The sequence below is a fragment of the Syngnathus floridae genome, chromosome 14, assembly GCF_059516105.1.
Source record: "Syngnathus floridae isolate MCC-2025c chromosome 14, RoL_Sflo_1.0, whole genome shotgun sequence".
In the NCBI taxonomy this organism is placed as follows: domain Eukaryota; kingdom Metazoa; phylum Chordata; class Actinopteri; order Syngnathiformes; family Syngnathidae; genus Syngnathus; species Syngnathus floridae.
In genome coordinates, this window is record NC_142426.1 from 9418125 (window position 1) to 9435092 (window position 16968).

The window sequence follows — 16968 nt, forward strand, 5'->3', positions numbered from 1 at the left end:
AATTTTATTTGTGGGATGCTATTGGGAAAAGGTAAAAACATAACAAAACACCCAATTGTTTAGGATCTCACTCTCTCTAAACAGGAGTCACTCTACTTCACGTACCTTGTCGCTGTGCATGTGTGTACTCAGCTTCTGCGTAATCTGCATCAAAAACAGAACAAAGTGTAAATTGAATTCCCCATTGAATGTTCATAACAAGCATGACAATTTTTTTCCCCCAAGTACAGATATTCAGTTTTACAATTCTAAATTGTACACATCAGACATCTTTGATCATCAGTGTAAAGCAAATCTAATATTTAAGGAAAGTCATTATTGATCACAAACGTACTTATTGCTCAGGTGGACACCAGACTAACAATTAAAGAAAAAGAAAGCCAAAGGGCTCAACAGGGGCGTGGCTCAGAGAATGCTCATGCTGTGATGTTAACAGCCCATTATTAGCAGAAGCAGGAATGATAATGGCCCTGAAGAAAATAAAATGTGCCCCCCACTTCCTCATCCTCTGGCTCTCTTCCTTTTTTTGTGGAAAACATTCCCTCACCAGGCAAAGCACTTTTGTTTGACCTTTTGAGCCCTTCGCCTAGATGTAGCTGTCAGATAAACAGTCCGCCTCAAGGAAAATGCTACTTAGCCAAACATCACATGCTGCAGAACAATCAAGACAAAGACACTACCTTCATCTTGGTATGCTGGGAGATATTTTTTTCCCCTCAGCATCAGTAACCACTTATTACAAAATGCTCCCTTTGCTTGTTTGTTCACGTATGATATTGCTTAGTTAGTTGGGTTGAAATCATTAAACAAAAGTAGAAAGTACAAAAAAACAAATGTTTGGGGAAAAGACTGGATTAATCAATGGAATACTCAATTGATTCCAAAAATATTTGATTGTGCCAACCAAATCAAAATCTTTTCGTTGTTATCATGGCCCTTATTTCACATTGTTATGAAAAGATAAAAATCAGACACACAAGAGCTCTGCCTATCAAACGGGGTTTCAAATAGTCCAAGTATGTAGCCACAAATGAATTATTACCTCATTTGACTCCAAAGGGTCATCTCGGCTCCGCTCTGGTCCACTCGACTTGGCTTAAGACGGTCAGGTTTCCACTTCAATATAACACCATGGGAATTTGGGAAAACCAAGCTGCAGGGAAAGCCTCAGTTACAAGACTATCCTATCAGACAACAATAGAGAAGAAGGTAACAAAGCACATTTGAGACACTTACCTGTACACTTCTGAGTTTGGGGTTCTCTGATAAAGCTGATCCAACTCCAGATAAGCTATAGAGCAGGGGTGTCAAATTCATTTTTTTCTCGGATAAGGGAAGAGAAGGGATGGGCAACTCACAGCTCGGGCACACACCGAGTATTATATTATTAAATTACAATAAAATATCAAAATAATTATATATATAATATGATAGTATTCATTATAATATGAATAAATAAATAATACAATATGTGTAGTGTACTATGCCTGATCAGGTTCCCAATGTGGGTGCAAAAAAATCAAATTAAATCCTGAGAGCGATTATAGGAAAGGTGTAGACCGATACAGATTAATTTATTTTCACGTGATTACTGTCACATGAGTTTTTGGTGTTTTGTGCATGGTGACCCAGCAAACTAATGTGTCACACTAACAAGAAAGCATTCATCCACAGCCAACTGTCCCCGGACACACAAGGGGGATTTGGGGGTGAATAATTGATTTTGGGAAAACTGCATTTGCATGGGCTTGTTAGGTAAGAGATGACAATGATTATCAGGGACGTGTGAGAGAATGTTAGAAAGTGAGAACAATTAAGAATCTCATCACTTATTTGATACAAAACAATATGCATCAAAGAAACAGGAAGGGGAATTAGAGTTACAATCCAAGCATCTTGATGTCCAACCATTATTTAGTTTCATTTCCTTTGTGTATACTGTACACTTCCTGTTAAGCCATTTCCTGCCTTTTGTCTAAATGCGGGAACATATTTAAGGAAGTCGTGCATCGGAAGTTCCTACCAGCCTTGAATACTTGAAGATTTTTTTGGGGATGTTCGGCTGCAAACCATGTTTACCGATAGCTTCCTCACTGAGCTTGCTGGCAGGTTGATATCAGCAAGATTCCATCTTTGTGATGTCTCCTAGAAAAGTGTGATGAGAATAGAGTCAGGCCAGTACAAGAGGGTTGTTGGGGCCATTCAAGGGAAACAACCCAGCAAGCAGCAGGACAGTTATCTGCCGCTTTGTGCTAGAATAGGAGCACTGCCAGAGCCTTACAAATTGACCTCCAGTTGTCCACCCGTGTTCGTATTTCTGGCCAAATTGTAAGGAAAACACATCATGAGGATGGTATGAGTGCTCCCAGCCAGGCACCATGAAGTTCCTTTTGCATTCTCCAGAACATTTGACATTTTTTCACAATTGAAAGCAAATTCACGCAATACAGTGTATAAAATGACCATAGTACAGTATTTGACATCAACACAATAGAGAAATCTGAATCTAGTCCTGAATGGGTTACCAATTGGGGGTTCCATTTATTGTTCTTATTTGTTCTCAACAGATGAAGAATATTTTCAATCGGAATAATTAATTGACATCTAGTCACAAATCAATGTAGAGTCAAACTAAATTGTGGCTCCCTGTATTTAACTCATTTCTGAGAAATACAGACAAGCTTCGTTCTAATGAGTTGTAAAAACGGTCTACTTTAAAATGATTTCAAATGTGACTATTTCTAATTGGCACACTTCATGAATCGACAACATACAAAGCAAATAAAACACATGAAGTTCACCCAAATTGCCCATTCAAAGTCGCTACATATTACGCACACAAAATGAATCACAACTTTTCAGTGCTTGAAACGTACACAATGAATGGACAAGGCTTACACAAACAGAGCCCTTTTTACATCTTTTCTCAATACACACACATTCTCTTAATACATACACATATATAGTATATAAAATATACTATATCAAATACATACAAATGATATGAACCAGTTTACAATACTGACAAACTATGACAGACCAAAGCCAATGTTGTTGCTACCACAACACCAACTAATTTGGTTTGAATCAAACCAACCCACTTTAACAGTTTAAAAGCGACAACTGTTGTGCGGGTCTGAACACAGGACATATTCTGTCGTTGTTAAAGGGTATAAAACATGATAGCACTACCAATCTTTATGTTTGTAGTTTCCGTCAAACTATTACTTTATCTGTTCCTTTCAATACAATATTATGCAAACAAAACATAATTGCACAGGCAACACTTTCAATAAAAAATCACGACGTTAACAATGCAATAATTAATTAAATAGATAGCATGTGGCATTTGTTACCTCCCTGTGTCATGTAATCATAGTGAATTGAAGTTTGCATTTGTAATCTTACAGTTTACACACTAGATAGATGGTTCAACATCTACGGAATGGCGTTGAGATGATGCACTGACCTCAATTTGTCAGATTTCCTAATTTCCAGTCTCTGCCACGGATAAGACTTGCAATGTCCAACAACATTGTCCATGGATTTGTTTGTCCTCACATTGGTCTTCCATGGTTTCCCTTCCAGTGGAACCGCTTGGCACTAAGAGTAGATGGTGATGACCTCCCGACCACCTCCACGAACCAATAGGACACGATCCAGTCCTTCCATGAGCACTTCTAGAAACTCCATATCTTGTGGACAGTCTCTTAAGGAATACCGCAGTGATACAGTACACAATTATGATGTCCCCTTCACTGCAGGCACAATAATATAAATAAATATAAAGAAAAAGGATACAGTTCTCATCCCCTTTTTTATTCTTCGGCGGGCCTGGCATGTTTAGCAAGACCAGCTGTGAATCCTGCGATTTCTTAACCACCACTTCATTCAGTTTCACAGCTGTGTGCATCCTTCTCACGTTGGACTGGTTGCTAGATTACAAAATGAACAGTATCAGAGACGTCGGTACGTATGACAATATCAGGCGAGAGTCTTACGTTATATCTAAGAAGTAAAATAAGGAGAATATCCTCTTTGGAAAACTTATGAGAAACATGCAAATAATGCTGATAAAATCAGACTGAATGAGGGATTCATTCTTTCACTCATTGTGATTGCATTTTGACAGGAAGATTATCATGCACATGCAGATACTACAGTACAGCGGTCATGCACATGTCAGTTAAGCAAAGTTAAGCAAAACCACTTACAGATTCTCCCACTCACTGAAGGGGTGGAGGGGGTGGAGGTAGGAAGACAACATTAATGCAGGAAGGCGGTAAAATGCTTGATCTCAATTGTCAGACAACATACTAATGAAGTTAGATTCTATCAACACAAATGGACAGCTACTTAATGTAAAACTATTGATGGAGGCTACATTTGTCAAATGTGTGAATTATAACAATGTTAAAAAAACGATGTAATACAAATATTAAACGTGAATATGTATGGCAGCGTACTTACGGTTTCATGTTAAACATATCTTTTACAACCATTCCTTCCCTCTGTTTATTTCTCTCATTAATGAGTTTATCCTTTGTCCAGGTCATGTGGACACGATCAGGTTTGTCCGTTGAAGCTTTGTCTTCTTTTGTAAAATGAGACGCTGTATTTCGATCATGGATCAGTTGGGCCTTAAAAAATAAATAAATACTAGTGTGCATATAGCAAGATATTTTTACTTTGATTTTTTTTGCACAGGTCAGTGTACCTCTCTCTCCCGTTCGGTGCGGGATAACTGCATTTGTTTCAGCATTTGAGATCTCTGCTCCATCACCAGTGTCTTCTCATAGGTGAAAGCTGAGATGTCACTGTCGTGCTGGGGCGAGAAACACATTTTAATTTCAGCAGAAGTATATACTGTCGATATGACACAAATGATATTATTAAAGTGACAGTGTGCATATTTTTCGCCATCTAGTGGTGATTTACAAAAATGCAACGGCCTCAGTTCATAGTGTGTGCAATTTCAAGCAAGCAAGATGTCATCACAAATGACAAGTGATATTACTTTAATTAATAGTGGCATTTTAAAATGAATGAACATTTTAAAAAACATCAAAACATTCTACACACTGTCCCTTTAACAGATGAGACCATCACAATGACTGAAATATCACTCACCATTTCAACTACTTCTACCACTGCATCCAGACGTAACTGGTACAGGAACATCTGGAGATCTTTCTTCATCTGGATTGAATTGTCATCCATCTGTGCCACCGTGAATATGCGCATTTTACACTTCCTCCACACCTAGCGTAGGAGACATGCTGGTTAATTTCAGTTGAGAGCTACTATATACAGATATAGACTATATACTAAAAGGAAAAATGCAAACCTTGTGCTGATTGATCAAAAATGGCAGCAGCATAAGCAGTCCACCATCATGGACAATCCACCAAACATCAATGGTACCTTCCTTGAGTCGCTCCTGGTTTCCTGGAAAGTGGTCGATGTTCTTAGCAACCAGCAGAGCCTGCTGGGCCTCTGTTGTCTCCCTCACGGTCTCTGAAGTTTAAGATAGAGTTCAAATGATTGAGCAGAAAAGAAAAGTTTCACCAAAAGTTACTTTCAAGCTCACCGATAAAGTTCCTCCTTGCGGAGGAGTCTCGAGCCTGTTTCCACCCTGCTGGCCAAGCCATCAAAACCGCATTGTGCTTCATTCCTCCCAGTCCTGCTGACTGAATGAGCAGAGAAAAACCATCGCGCAGGTTGGAGGACACGACTACATGGGAGAAACCTTTAGTCCGTTCTGCGGCCATGACAGCTTTCAGGTTCTGCAGGTTGGAAATGGAAAGGTTATAAATTGAATTGAACGTCTCAAGTGCAGAGCAACAAAACTCTTAACAGTTTCAACCCATCCAAGAGACGTAAAAAACAATGACCAATTTGAAACAAGGGTTAATTCTGAACATTTGTAAAACGTGGATTTATTTGCTTGAGTTCACTTTTGAGCTAGATTTCAGCAGGCAGATAAGAAGCGGTGGACTGAAGATATATCAGAATGATGATTGTGCAATCCTTGATGCTAAGGTGTGACTGAACCAGAACCATCTCTTATGTTTTGTCTACATGCATTCATTAATTTGGGCTGTGCATCGCTGCACAGCAGAGAATCAACAGGCTGGAATGCAGGATCACACTTCACCCTGCCAATGGGTCAAAACCGATCAAATAGTCAAACCTGCTCTCCGGTCTTGGCATCAGTCCCTCGTGTCATGTAGGTTCCCTCCAGAACAGAACAGACGATGGTCAGCCCTTTTCCTGCTTTAAGCTGTGTGGTGAAAGACAGGAGGCGCGGATGTTTCACCGACAGCTGCGAGTCCAACTTGCACAAGACTAATAGCTGAGGCCTGAGGGCATGAAGAAAAAAAAAAAATAAAAAAAAAGAATGTTTATTAAAACAAGCTTATTGATTATTCACTAGAAGTACAGAATATTTTTGATTGCATTGCTCAGATGATAGTTTTGTGCATTGTACTACTGGTATATCAGTATTTACATTACCGTATTTTCCGCACTACAAGGCGCACCTAAAAACCTACAATTTTCTCAAAACCCAACAGTGCACTTTATAATCCGGTGCGCCTTATATATGGACCAATATGGATTTGTGGATGAGGACTAATTTATCAAAAAGTAAGCTTTACGTGTTTATTTTGTGTGTTGAGTGATATTAACGTTTGAGCAACGTTGAGTTATTGATCAATTGTTATTGTTTTCACTATTTCGAGTGTTACTATATTGTGATTGCATTAACGTTTGAGCAACGTTGAGTTATTTATTCTATGCGCTTTATAATCCGGTGTGCCTTATATATGGACAAAGTTTTAAAATGGGCCATTCATTGAAGGTGCGCCTTATAATCCGGTGCGCCTTATAGTGTGGAAAATACGGTACTATAATATAAGAAAAAGTCTTCAATGACCCTAAAAACATGGGTGCTGTTACTGTATATTTATTGTTTCAATACTATTGATGACTTATCTGATTACAAAATGATAGTGGTGGTATTAACCGATGGTTGTCAGGTTAGTCGCTACAATACAAAACAAAGAACTCACCTCCAGTTTTTGGTATGTGGTGGTGATTCCTCAAGATGAGTTAGGGCAAAACGTGCTGCATTTAAAGACAAACCTCGGAGACCATCTCCCCACTCCTTCTCTGCCCTGTGCACAAATTAGTTCATGTCAAGGACAGGAACTTTTTTTTAAGAGGTCAACCTAACCTGAACTCACCCTCTGTACTCAATGTACTTGTAGATGCAACCAGCTATCACCATGGCAACCAGGGCATAGTACCAGGAGGAGATAAACATGAGCGACAAACACAGACTCATTCCTAAGAAAGACAAAGTCCTGGAGGACAGAGGGAAAAACAAAAACAATATATTTAATTTTTTTACACATTCCATAGTTTGACATTATAATTAAGTCGTTTGTATATCACAAGGACTAATTGGAGAAGTTACGAAATCTGCTCACCAGTGATAGAATTTGAAGCGAGGCCTCCAGTTGGGTGTTCGGAGCAAAGTCTGGACAGCACAGGCCAGGTTTACAAACAGATAGCACATAAGAAAGAACCTGTGGATATGCAGTGAAACAATAAGAAAGAGATATAATCCCAAAAAAAAAAGTCTGTCATTGACATTTAACAATTGAAGTTTGAGCCATACAGCCATTTTCTCACTGTAATAATGCTCCGTTTTGAATGCCACAACTTGAGTAATTTATTTGGCACTGTAGCATGATTATCTAATTAAAGATTTGATATAGTTGATGTATTTGATCTCATTATGTCAATAAAAATATTGTACGAACATTGAGAGAATGGGAGCCACGGCATCCAACGAGGCAATGAGTATTCCTATTTCGCAGATTCCAACTGTCAGCAACAGAGCCCAAGTGGGTTCGCCATTAGATTTGCCGTGACCAAATATCTGAGAAAGACACACATAAAAAAAGAGAATATTCACGTGATACTCTTCTTGAATATAAAAATATAAGCAGGATTTTTTAATTCTCATAGCGATAATTTAGGAGAACTTGATGTGGGATACACCTTGGACTAGCCGCCAGCCAATGGTATCTATTCAAACGGACAGCGCTGACCTGCAAGAATGGTACGATCCCATCACGAGCGATGGCCTGAAGCAGCCGGGGGGCTCCAGTTAGACTTTGAAGCCCAGCCCCACAACAGGAAAAAAATGATCCAATCACAATAACCCAAGGTGATGGCCAAGCCAGGATTCCAATTACTGGGTTTTTCTTGACTGAGTCGCCAAACCTGAAACAAACACAGCTGAGGTTATGAATTTAAAGTTGTCGGCCGGGATGTAGATCTTTAACAATTCGATTACTTATAGTTTGAATGTACATATTGTAAATCTAATATTAAACAGGTCATAAGGAACGACTTACTTGTCCCTCAGCACCACTCCCTCTATACATGCACCAAAAAATAGCACACAGGAAATGTCTGATGATAAAATTAAGATAAATATCTTGACAATCCAAAGTATATGCTGTACATTATCCTTGTCAGATTCAGCCAAAAATATCTTTGGCATGATAATATAAATTAAATTCAATTTTTTCCGGACTCTCGCCTGACCGTATGACTATTCGCGTGACTATTATGATGATTTAAAAAAAAAAAAAAATCTAGGCTTGACATGTTGATTGATAAGGATACATAAGAAAGATGTGGTGACAATAGCCATTATCGTTCCAATCGGTATTGACCTCTGGGCATCTCTGAGATCACCAGATCTGTTTGAGCCAGCCATTATACCTGAAATCAAGACAAAAATAAAAATATTTAATTGCACATCATGTAATGGAACATATTTTATGTAAGGGCTTTTCTTGCAATATCACAGTAGTCACCTGTAACTGAAGGGAAATATATTCCCACCAGCAGCGTGAAGTAGGTGGCAATGTCATTGAAGACGTAGGGTTTATAAATATCTCCGGATGTGTCTTGAGCTGGTACAGAATCCTGATTTTTCTTTTCTAAAACCGTACGGGCTGGACCATAGTCACCCCATAGATTGTCTGATTCACAACAAGACAACCATTATTGAAAATCTACTGGGAATTAAAGAATTGAAACTGGATAATTCTCACCTTTCAGAACCCCGCTCAAGATCCCGGGAATAGCCGGAATCTCTGTAACATTATTTAAACTGAAATAATCATCACAGGTGGCGTTGAGATGTTCACTGTTACAAAAAAGTTTCCAGAGATCGGTGGTCAAAGTCTGGTTGTCCACTATCATAGTCTTTGCACACACTTCAAACTTGTCGTTCTTCAGAGAACGGTTTCCCAGAAGACACACACTAAACCATAAACAGCAGACACAAACCACTAGTTAGACATTGGACTGTGACACAGATGCACAATAAACAGCTAACTTGATTTCGGTTACTCATAGCTCCGCACATGTTGACATCGTGACGCTGATACTATTTGTTAGCATATCTTTGGTGTTTCCATATTATGTGTTAGCATTAAACTTGCCGACTTTGTGGCTGTTTTGATGGACAACATGGGTCTAAAAAGACCCGGCTGAGTTTATATTTTATATATCTTTGCAATAAATTAATTCCACTGGTTGGTACTCCAGGGATTCCTCAATTAACTCGTTTTTGACGACCCTACAACCTTATTTTCATTTTTACTTTTTGAACAAAAACCAAATATTCATGAGATACTTAAGATACTCTAGTTCTCTTTGCTTTTTAGTTCGTTCGACAGTAAACGTCAAGTGGGTGTGGCAATAAACTGAAAAAACTGTTTTTGAAGAATCGTTCACTATCTGCCAAAATGTTGCTTGCTGTGAAGCGTATTAAGTTTTTGCTCATAAATAAAAATAATAAAATGTATAAGAATCTTCCAAACAGCTCATATCTCAAATAAGCCTGTTCCACTCGTATAAAAAAAAAATAATAATAATCATGCCTCCAAACTACTCACGTAAACTCTGGCGGCTCAATGGCCGACTTGATGACTCCTGCATAGGTGGCCAGGATGGAGAGCATGACGCAAGCCAAAAACACCAGAGCCAGTTTGTTCACATACCTGCGCACAAGAGGGCAAAATATGAGAGTCGAATATGTCCACATGGTTTGTGCCATTGCGGATACATACTTAACCCCAACGAACACAATAAGTGCCATCAGAAGCAGGCAACAAGTTCCGTAGACACGCATATTGTTGAGGGCAGCAGTTCCTTCACTTTCTATACTCGTAGCCTCAAACAGTGTTGCTGTCGGAACAATATATGTCTGGCAATGGAGAGTACGGATGAGTTAAACAGTCCTTGCAAGCATCACTGTTTCCACATACCAGCAGAATCTCAATTGTGCCGAGTATGTACAAGGATCCGGCAAAGGTGGTCCCGAGGTAGAAACAGAGACCAACTGCTCCACCAAACTCTGGTCCCAGTGATCTGGAGATCATGTAGTAGGAGCCGCCCGCTTTAGAGAAACTTTATCCTGGTTAGATTTCAGCAAACTCAAAAGACTTTGTTTTGCATTGCGACAGTCAGGTTTTACTGTACACAGTTGAAGAAAAAAAACATTTGAATATTTTGGATAGGAAATTTTGGATAACAAATATCACGCAAACCACACTGATAGCACCTCATATAGTTATTAGGGGTGTTTGATTAATTGCATAGCGGACTTGCATTGAGAAAAAAAAAGTATTTTAATAATACAGTGGAACCTTGGATTTCATATGCCCTAGTTTTTTTTAGACTTTTATTTCTTGTTATTGCTCAATTTTTATACCAAAACCACATGATTTGGACACCCATTTCCTAGAATTAGTGCCCAAATGAAGCATCCCGTGTGTGTATAAAAATATAAACTATAAACATAATTTAATTATCACAGTATGCATTGTGATGTCATTCTTTTAACATTATATTAGGAAATGTCAACAAAAAATTTGTTAAAGCAATTTTGGTAACATTTGATAAAAACTGTGCAGTCATTTACCTGGTACAACACCATTTGTTGCTATGGCGCTCATCGATATAGCTGTGAGCAATGTCTGCAGAGAGAAAAAAAAAAACCCAGTTAGGTTGACTGGGAACATCATATTTTCATGACGTCAATTTTGCCGCAGGCTTCTTTTTTATTTGTATTTACGCTTTGTTACAGTGGTGCTTTTTGTGCCCTATTAATTCAGTTTCAAAAGAAGCAGTGTGAGTATTTAAACTTGGACCTGCAAGTATTACGAAACAGCGGATCCAATCACAAAATCCAATATAGTGGTCTCATCGCCGACACTTGGAAACTAGATTCTGTTTTCAAAGCTATTTATAATGCATTTTAATTTTATTCACTTTTATTATACTTGTTACATAACGGTTGAAGTATATGAGTGGATAAACATTGGAGAAGAGTGGAGAGCAAATTGTTCCCATCACATGAGTATTGATGAACAACGATCTCCCTGTCTAGCTTCCTAGAGCTACTGACATACTTACTGAAGTAAATCAAAACAATGCAATGCTTTTTCTCTTGAACCCTTAAAACTTCAATTGAATTCCCTAAATAAATCAATGAAAATATTCTGTCATTGCTGAACATTTCAATTTCTTGACAACGCATACTACTGTCCGAATTGTTTCGAAGTTTAAAACTACTCACACAAATGCAACACATGGACACAATGGCCAAGGATCCGAGGATTCCTGCTGTTCCGACCATCCAGGTGAGACGCAAGAAAAGGATCACACCCAGAATGTTTTGCAGGCAGGGCAGATACACCCCGATAAACGTTCCCATCTGGGGCACCTTGAAAAACGAGAGACACATTTGTGAGACAAGGGAAAGATGGATATTTCAGTACACATTTAGTTTTTTCCACCTTAGGTGTACTCTTCCACTTCATCTGTTTAATATACTGATTACTGTATATTGCATCAATACCTAATCCATTTTTTTTTCAACATTTCGATGGAACCGCAGATTAATACGATACAGTAATCAATAACATAGCTTATACTTCCAGGTATTTAAAGATATTAAAAAAAATGGCACAACATGCCCATGTTCTATTTCAGTCACTTTCATAGACCGTCTCAAGAACCTAAAAAAGGCAGCGAGAAGGTTGCCAAAATGAAATGCTACACTAGAAAATTAATAGCAAGTTGGTATTTGCCAAAAAGTGCAGATGCCAGCCCCCCAAATTGTCTGAGAACAATGTTATTAACTGAGAAGACAAAAAGTTACTCTTAAGAAATTAAGCTTCACACTGTCGTGTACACGGGAGAAGCGGCTCACTCCACTCCAATGATGTCAACAACAAAATGATCACAGCAAATAATGATGAATTACTTCAATGAAGACACATTAAAGTATTAGTGACCTCCCTGTGAATTACCACGTTGAACAGGAGTGAGGAATTTCAAACTGAATCCTGCTTTATAACACTGTCAAGTCAGACATAATTCAAGCATTCAACCACCGAACAAAGTTTTCTGCTTAGGAATGCGAGAAAATGAATTGATTTTAATTAAGAAATATAATATAATGTACTTTACAACAAAGTTATGTTATTCATTTTATATTTTTGAATTAATTGTCAGATTAATAGGCTATCAGAATGTCATTTTGTCACAGAACAATACCTAAATGTAGCAATAATAATAATTATTATTATAATGATAGTAATAATAATAATTATCATTATTATTATAATAAAAAAGATGCTATTTAAGAAATGCATTTCAGGTCACGTTTGGTGGTTTTTGGACACACCACAACAGGATGTAATCAAAATATATGTACATTGGGGTCAAAGTGCACAACGATTTGTACGCAGTATCACTGCATGAACCCTCTGCATTTCAATATCACCGAAGAGGCAACATAAAAGCGGCACTATGTGTCAAATGCGGAAACACCTCTCGCTCCTGAATAAAAATCAACATGTTGTACATACCATTTTTTGAGTCGTCATAATAATGCTGTTCTGCACTTTCTCCATGGCTTTGAATTGTTTGTCAACATGCTGTAAAGGCCCCGATGTAGACTTCCAAATGTCCCACATCTCTTCTTTTGCAGTTAAGCTCTCGCTTTACTTCCTTCCCTGCAGTCGGTTTGCATATCTCTGTCCTATTTTTGAGTACCGAGCCTAAGATCTCAAGACTAGCAAAGAAAGAGCAATGCTGTCACTCAGGAGGAGGGATTTAGCAAGACCACTTAAGGCCACTTCACAAAGCAGCTCTTCACTTTTCAGTGTTCTTTCTTCTAGCCACTCCAGATAATTCCCACAGATGCTATTTAGAAAAATGTAAAGAATAAAAAAATAAAATAAAAATGGATTTACAATGATCCCAATTTTACCTCAACTTGCATTTACACACGCCACATACAATTTACTGAATAAAAAGAAATGTTACCAGTTAGTTCGACGAGGAAAAAGGAAAGGAAGAGATTTGATCTGCACTACAAAGTAGGTCGCTGACAAAAATGTGTTTGTCTCGTTTCCAGCATGCCCCCAAAACCATTTTAACATTTGATTATTTATTTATTTTATATAGACAACTACTTGTATTTGATCAGATGTGCTGCTGTTTTTTCTCATATTACAAAGAAACAAATTCAACAAATGGGCGTAAGTAAGATCTAAACTAAATAGGATCAAATTTTCAAAGGAACATTTTGAATGTCATTCAGCATGTCAAACTCATTTCACCGAGGGGGGGAAAAAAACAGTTACAATGTGCAAATTGAAAGATGTTTCTTTAAGAAACCCATTGCAAGTTATCAAGTTGGATTAAGAAAGTTCATACCATGATGGCGACCCTCCTAACCCCATCTTCAGCCTCCTCGTGCTCCCAAACACCTTGGGTGAGGTTGGTGTAGTTGGCTAGCTTGTTTAGAAGAGATGACACCATAGGGTTGCGGTCCATTTCTTCCTGTAAAGGAGAATAGAACCAAATGGATATTAGAAACCATTTTGCTGTTTATTTTTTTACTACAAATATCTGGAACCAAATGAGCCCCCAGTGATAGTGGAAGCATATGAGCAGACATCTTCAACATAATTAATTTGTAATTGTCTTAAACACCCAAAATGGTTCAGCCTTACCTCAAATAAGGCCATGTTTTTGCCATCATACTGTTCGATGTCATGGTCTGAGTTGATGAATGGGTGTGACTCCCTTTGAACGTCATCGCCTAAAGGGATTCATTAAAAAAAATGAAAAAAATAAATCATACAAAAACAAAAATAATAAAAAATAAAATAAACACAATAGATGCAAATGAATGGAACTGTATGTGCAGATAAAAAAAAAAAAATCTGGTACTTTGAGATACGAATTTAATTTGTTCCGTGACCACACTCGCATATCGTACCTAAAATCATCTTTCCCCAGTGAATTAAAATTGAAATGCAATCAAACAAGCCTCTTCTAAAAATACACCACCTTAAGAAATACTGTTTTTTAATACTTTGCATTAATTTGCATTATCTGATACGTTTCCACATTGTAACAGAATAGTTATTCAACTGTGAGGGGGAAAAAAAAAACATCCAAAGGCTAGACAAACGTTGCAGTGGGCATGACTGTTGTTATGTCAGATGTTTGTTACGGTACATTATCACACTAAATTGGACTGTTGTCTCCAGATCATGAAATGCCTTGCAGAAACCATTGCCCTTCATTAGGCCACAGTAGAGGATGCAACTGCTTGTCAGAATAACTGTCCAGCCTGTGTGCACTACTTTGCAGAACATTTAAATCCCATGGAGGGTTAGTTATTGATCGGAACAACTTTTTTTTCCGGTCCGAAATTGTGGAAGATACATATTCAAGTGCAAGGTGGTTAGCATGCTCCTTCCTCATAATCAAGAGGTCCCACATTCCAGGTATGAAATCCTCTTTGGTGGGGTTTGCATGCTCTCTCCTCATTCTTGCATGTTTTTCTGCGTTAAGTTATCTCGGGTCAATGCGTGCCCTGATATTAAGTAGTCCTGACTGGTCTAGCTCAATTGTGACCCTAATCTAACCTATATATAAATTAACCAGGGAGGATGGAATTTACCTATAACAAAATGTAGCTTTTTGGTTACTTCTATTGTGTAATGACATTGGGACCTCCTAAGTTGCAGAAAAATGACCTTTCTCTTGAAAAATATTTTTCAAAAGTGGCACAGTCGTCACACCGCTATCATGCTTGAAGTCATGTGCTCGAAGATCTCGGGAGACTTCAACAGATCTAGTGAAACCTAGGGTGATATCTAACTGTGCATCGGTTGAATTTTCGTTGTTCTGGTATTTTCTTAGACGGGCATACTTAGAAATGGCTTGCAAGACTGGCAAAGAGTTGAATGTACATTTTAATACAACCGGATTGTTTCACATCCTGGTCAAAGTAGCCGGGAATGGAAAATGCACATACAGGTATGTTGTTGTTTATATATTTTTATGACATCCTGTCTAATCAGCATTGTGGGCTTGAGCTCTTTTGTTGTGCTAAATGTGCTGATTATAAAGTCATGAGGGCCACAGGTGACCAACGCACACTTTTGGGTTGTTTTTGTTTGAAACATTTCTATGATATGACACAATGACTCATGATCAGTGATAATGTAAGTGATAATGAAAATTCTTTATTATACAAGTTTACTTTTTTTTTTAAAATTATAATAGATTTTCGTTTTTCAGTCCATTTCTGAAACTACTTTCACTAATCACCAACTTATTTAAACACAATCAACAAGGTAAACGTTTAAATTCAAACAAGTCACCCAAGAAAAATTTGAATGAGTTTGTTAAATTATGGAGCGGATTTTTGCATGTCAGCCATATGTTAACTTGCAGCGTTAACTTACTACGCACAGTTCAATATTTCATTTGCATGGCCAGCAGGTTTAAGCAAGTTGAACCTGACGCATTTAAAACTTCAGCATGCTTGTCACAACATGAAGTTATTGCTGTATGATTGTTTGTCTAAGAACACTTTTGCTGAGGCAATAACATAATGCATGCCCTACCTGACTGGGATCCGTCTGAGTTATTTTCCTTATCTTCATCCCGAAAAATATTATTGAGGCTGACAGGTTTGTCACCTCCAGTTGCCTTATTACTGTTGCCCTCTTCATCATTCACTGGCACCACAGTGAAGTTGGTGGGCATCTTGTCACCACAGTTGCCTGTAGAATGTAAAAAATCGTGTTAAAGAAACTTGGAGATACAAAACGATCTGCACATAACCACGTGACGTCTGTTGTTTTGGTTGGTGTGATCTAATTTCCACAAATATGTGAGATTATTCCTGCACGTGAGATAAGCCAAAATATATCTTTGTCTCTCTCTTCTTTTGTTGTTTTCCCTCCCTTTCTCTCCAATGCCCCAAGAGCATTTCCCCATGTGACACTGTTTAACATACGAACAGCGCTGTCTGCAAACATGGAGAGAATCCTGCAGCTCCTCCCCCGCCCTCTGTCATACTTCTTGCACTCTCACCTTGGTTGAAATTCCAAAAGGTAGACAAAAAAAATTCTTATGGGGGAAAAAAAACAACATCAAAAGTCACGGAAAGATATGCCTCCAAAACCGCAATAACTTACATGGAAGTTTGAAAATATAACCGCCAAGTATCTGCGTTTCTTGTGGCTTTTTGGTTTTGTTTCTACTTCTTCTCAGACTGGGAGCGTCTGCTTCGGATTTCCTACTAGTCAACAAAATGGGTGTTACCTTTCCCACAGTGCATTATGGGTAGAGCTGAGGTGTTGAGGTTCTGGGCAGTGGTAACACACCCTCGCATAGGATATCAAACTTTAAAATAAAAAATAAAAAACACACCTTCAAACATAGTGCAATACCCAGCCATTAATGAAGAAGCAATAGGGATTTAATTATTTTTATAACAATAGTTCCCAGGCCTGGGATGACTAGAAATGCAGGAAAAACAGTGATGACCTTTTAAAT

At 38.1% G+C, this 16968-nt stretch overlaps 2 protein-coding genes across 4 annotated transcripts in view; both read right to left on the minus strand.

Moving 5' to 3' along the window:
• The window catches only part of col15a1b (collagen, type XV, alpha 1b), a 28740-nt gene extending 25184 nt beyond the window's left edge, over window positions 1-3556 (minus strand). Inside the window, exons 1-4 of the mRNA XM_088395759.1 lie at window positions 3470-3556; window positions 1237-2145; window positions 1043-1153; window positions 106-144 (exon numbers count right to left, since the gene is read on the minus strand). The gene's annotated coding sequence lies outside the window, so the exon portion shown is untranslated. The remainder of the gene's footprint in view (window positions 1-105; window positions 145-1042; window positions 1154-1236; window positions 2146-3469) is intronic.
• LOC148387630 (solute carrier family 12 member 7-like) lies at window positions 2518-16728 on the minus strand. Of its 3 annotated transcripts, XM_088395760.1 has the most exons (27): window positions 16608-16728; window positions 16032-16190; window positions 14121-14209; window positions 13822-13947; window positions 11672-11818; window positions 11015-11069; window positions 10359-10489; window positions 10161-10297; window positions 9987-10091; window positions 9138-9349; window positions 8898-9065; window positions 8704-8802; window positions 8430-8487; window positions 8121-8295; window positions 7830-7948; window positions 7494-7592; window positions 7248-7367; window positions 7074-7178; window positions 6194-6362; window positions 5591-5786; window positions 5348-5517; window positions 5131-5262; window positions 4718-4825; window positions 4471-4640; window positions 4215-4229; window positions 3802-3935; window positions 2518-3695 (listed from the first exon to the last, which is right to left on the minus strand). In XM_088395760.1, the coding sequence occupies exons 2-27, from the start codon at window positions 16171-16173 to the stop codon at window positions 3604-3606; spliced, it is 3273 nt and encodes a 1090-aa protein (XP_088251886.1). In that variant the 5' UTR covers window positions 16174-16190; window positions 16608-16728; the 3' UTR covers window positions 2518-3603. The 3 variants fall into 3 exon arrangements, with proteins under 3 accessions (XP_088251886.1, XP_088251887.1, XP_088251888.1); XM_088395761.1 differs by lacking the exon at window positions 4215-4229; XM_088395762.1 differs by lacking the exons at window positions 2518-3695; window positions 3802-3935 and having other exon boundaries at window positions 4215-4332.
• Between the last annotated feature and the right edge of the window lie 240 nt (window positions 16729-16968).

What these genes read in the sequence shown, in the direction of transcription:
- LOC148387630 (XM_088395760.1), bottom strand. Translation starts at nt 16,173, where the DNA reads ATGCCCACCAACTTCACTGTGGTGCCAGTGAATGATGAAGAGGGCAAC. An exon ending in TGTCACCACATCTTTCTTAT is followed by an intron (nt 8,488 to 8,703) that starts GTATCCTTATCA and finishes TTTTATCATCAG; the next exon opens with ACATTTCCTGTGTGCTATTT. An exon ending in GCACCGAACGGGAGAGAGAG is followed by an intron (nt 4,641 to 4,717) that starts GTACACTGACCT and finishes TTATTTTTTAAG; the next exon opens with GCCCAACTGATCCATGATCG.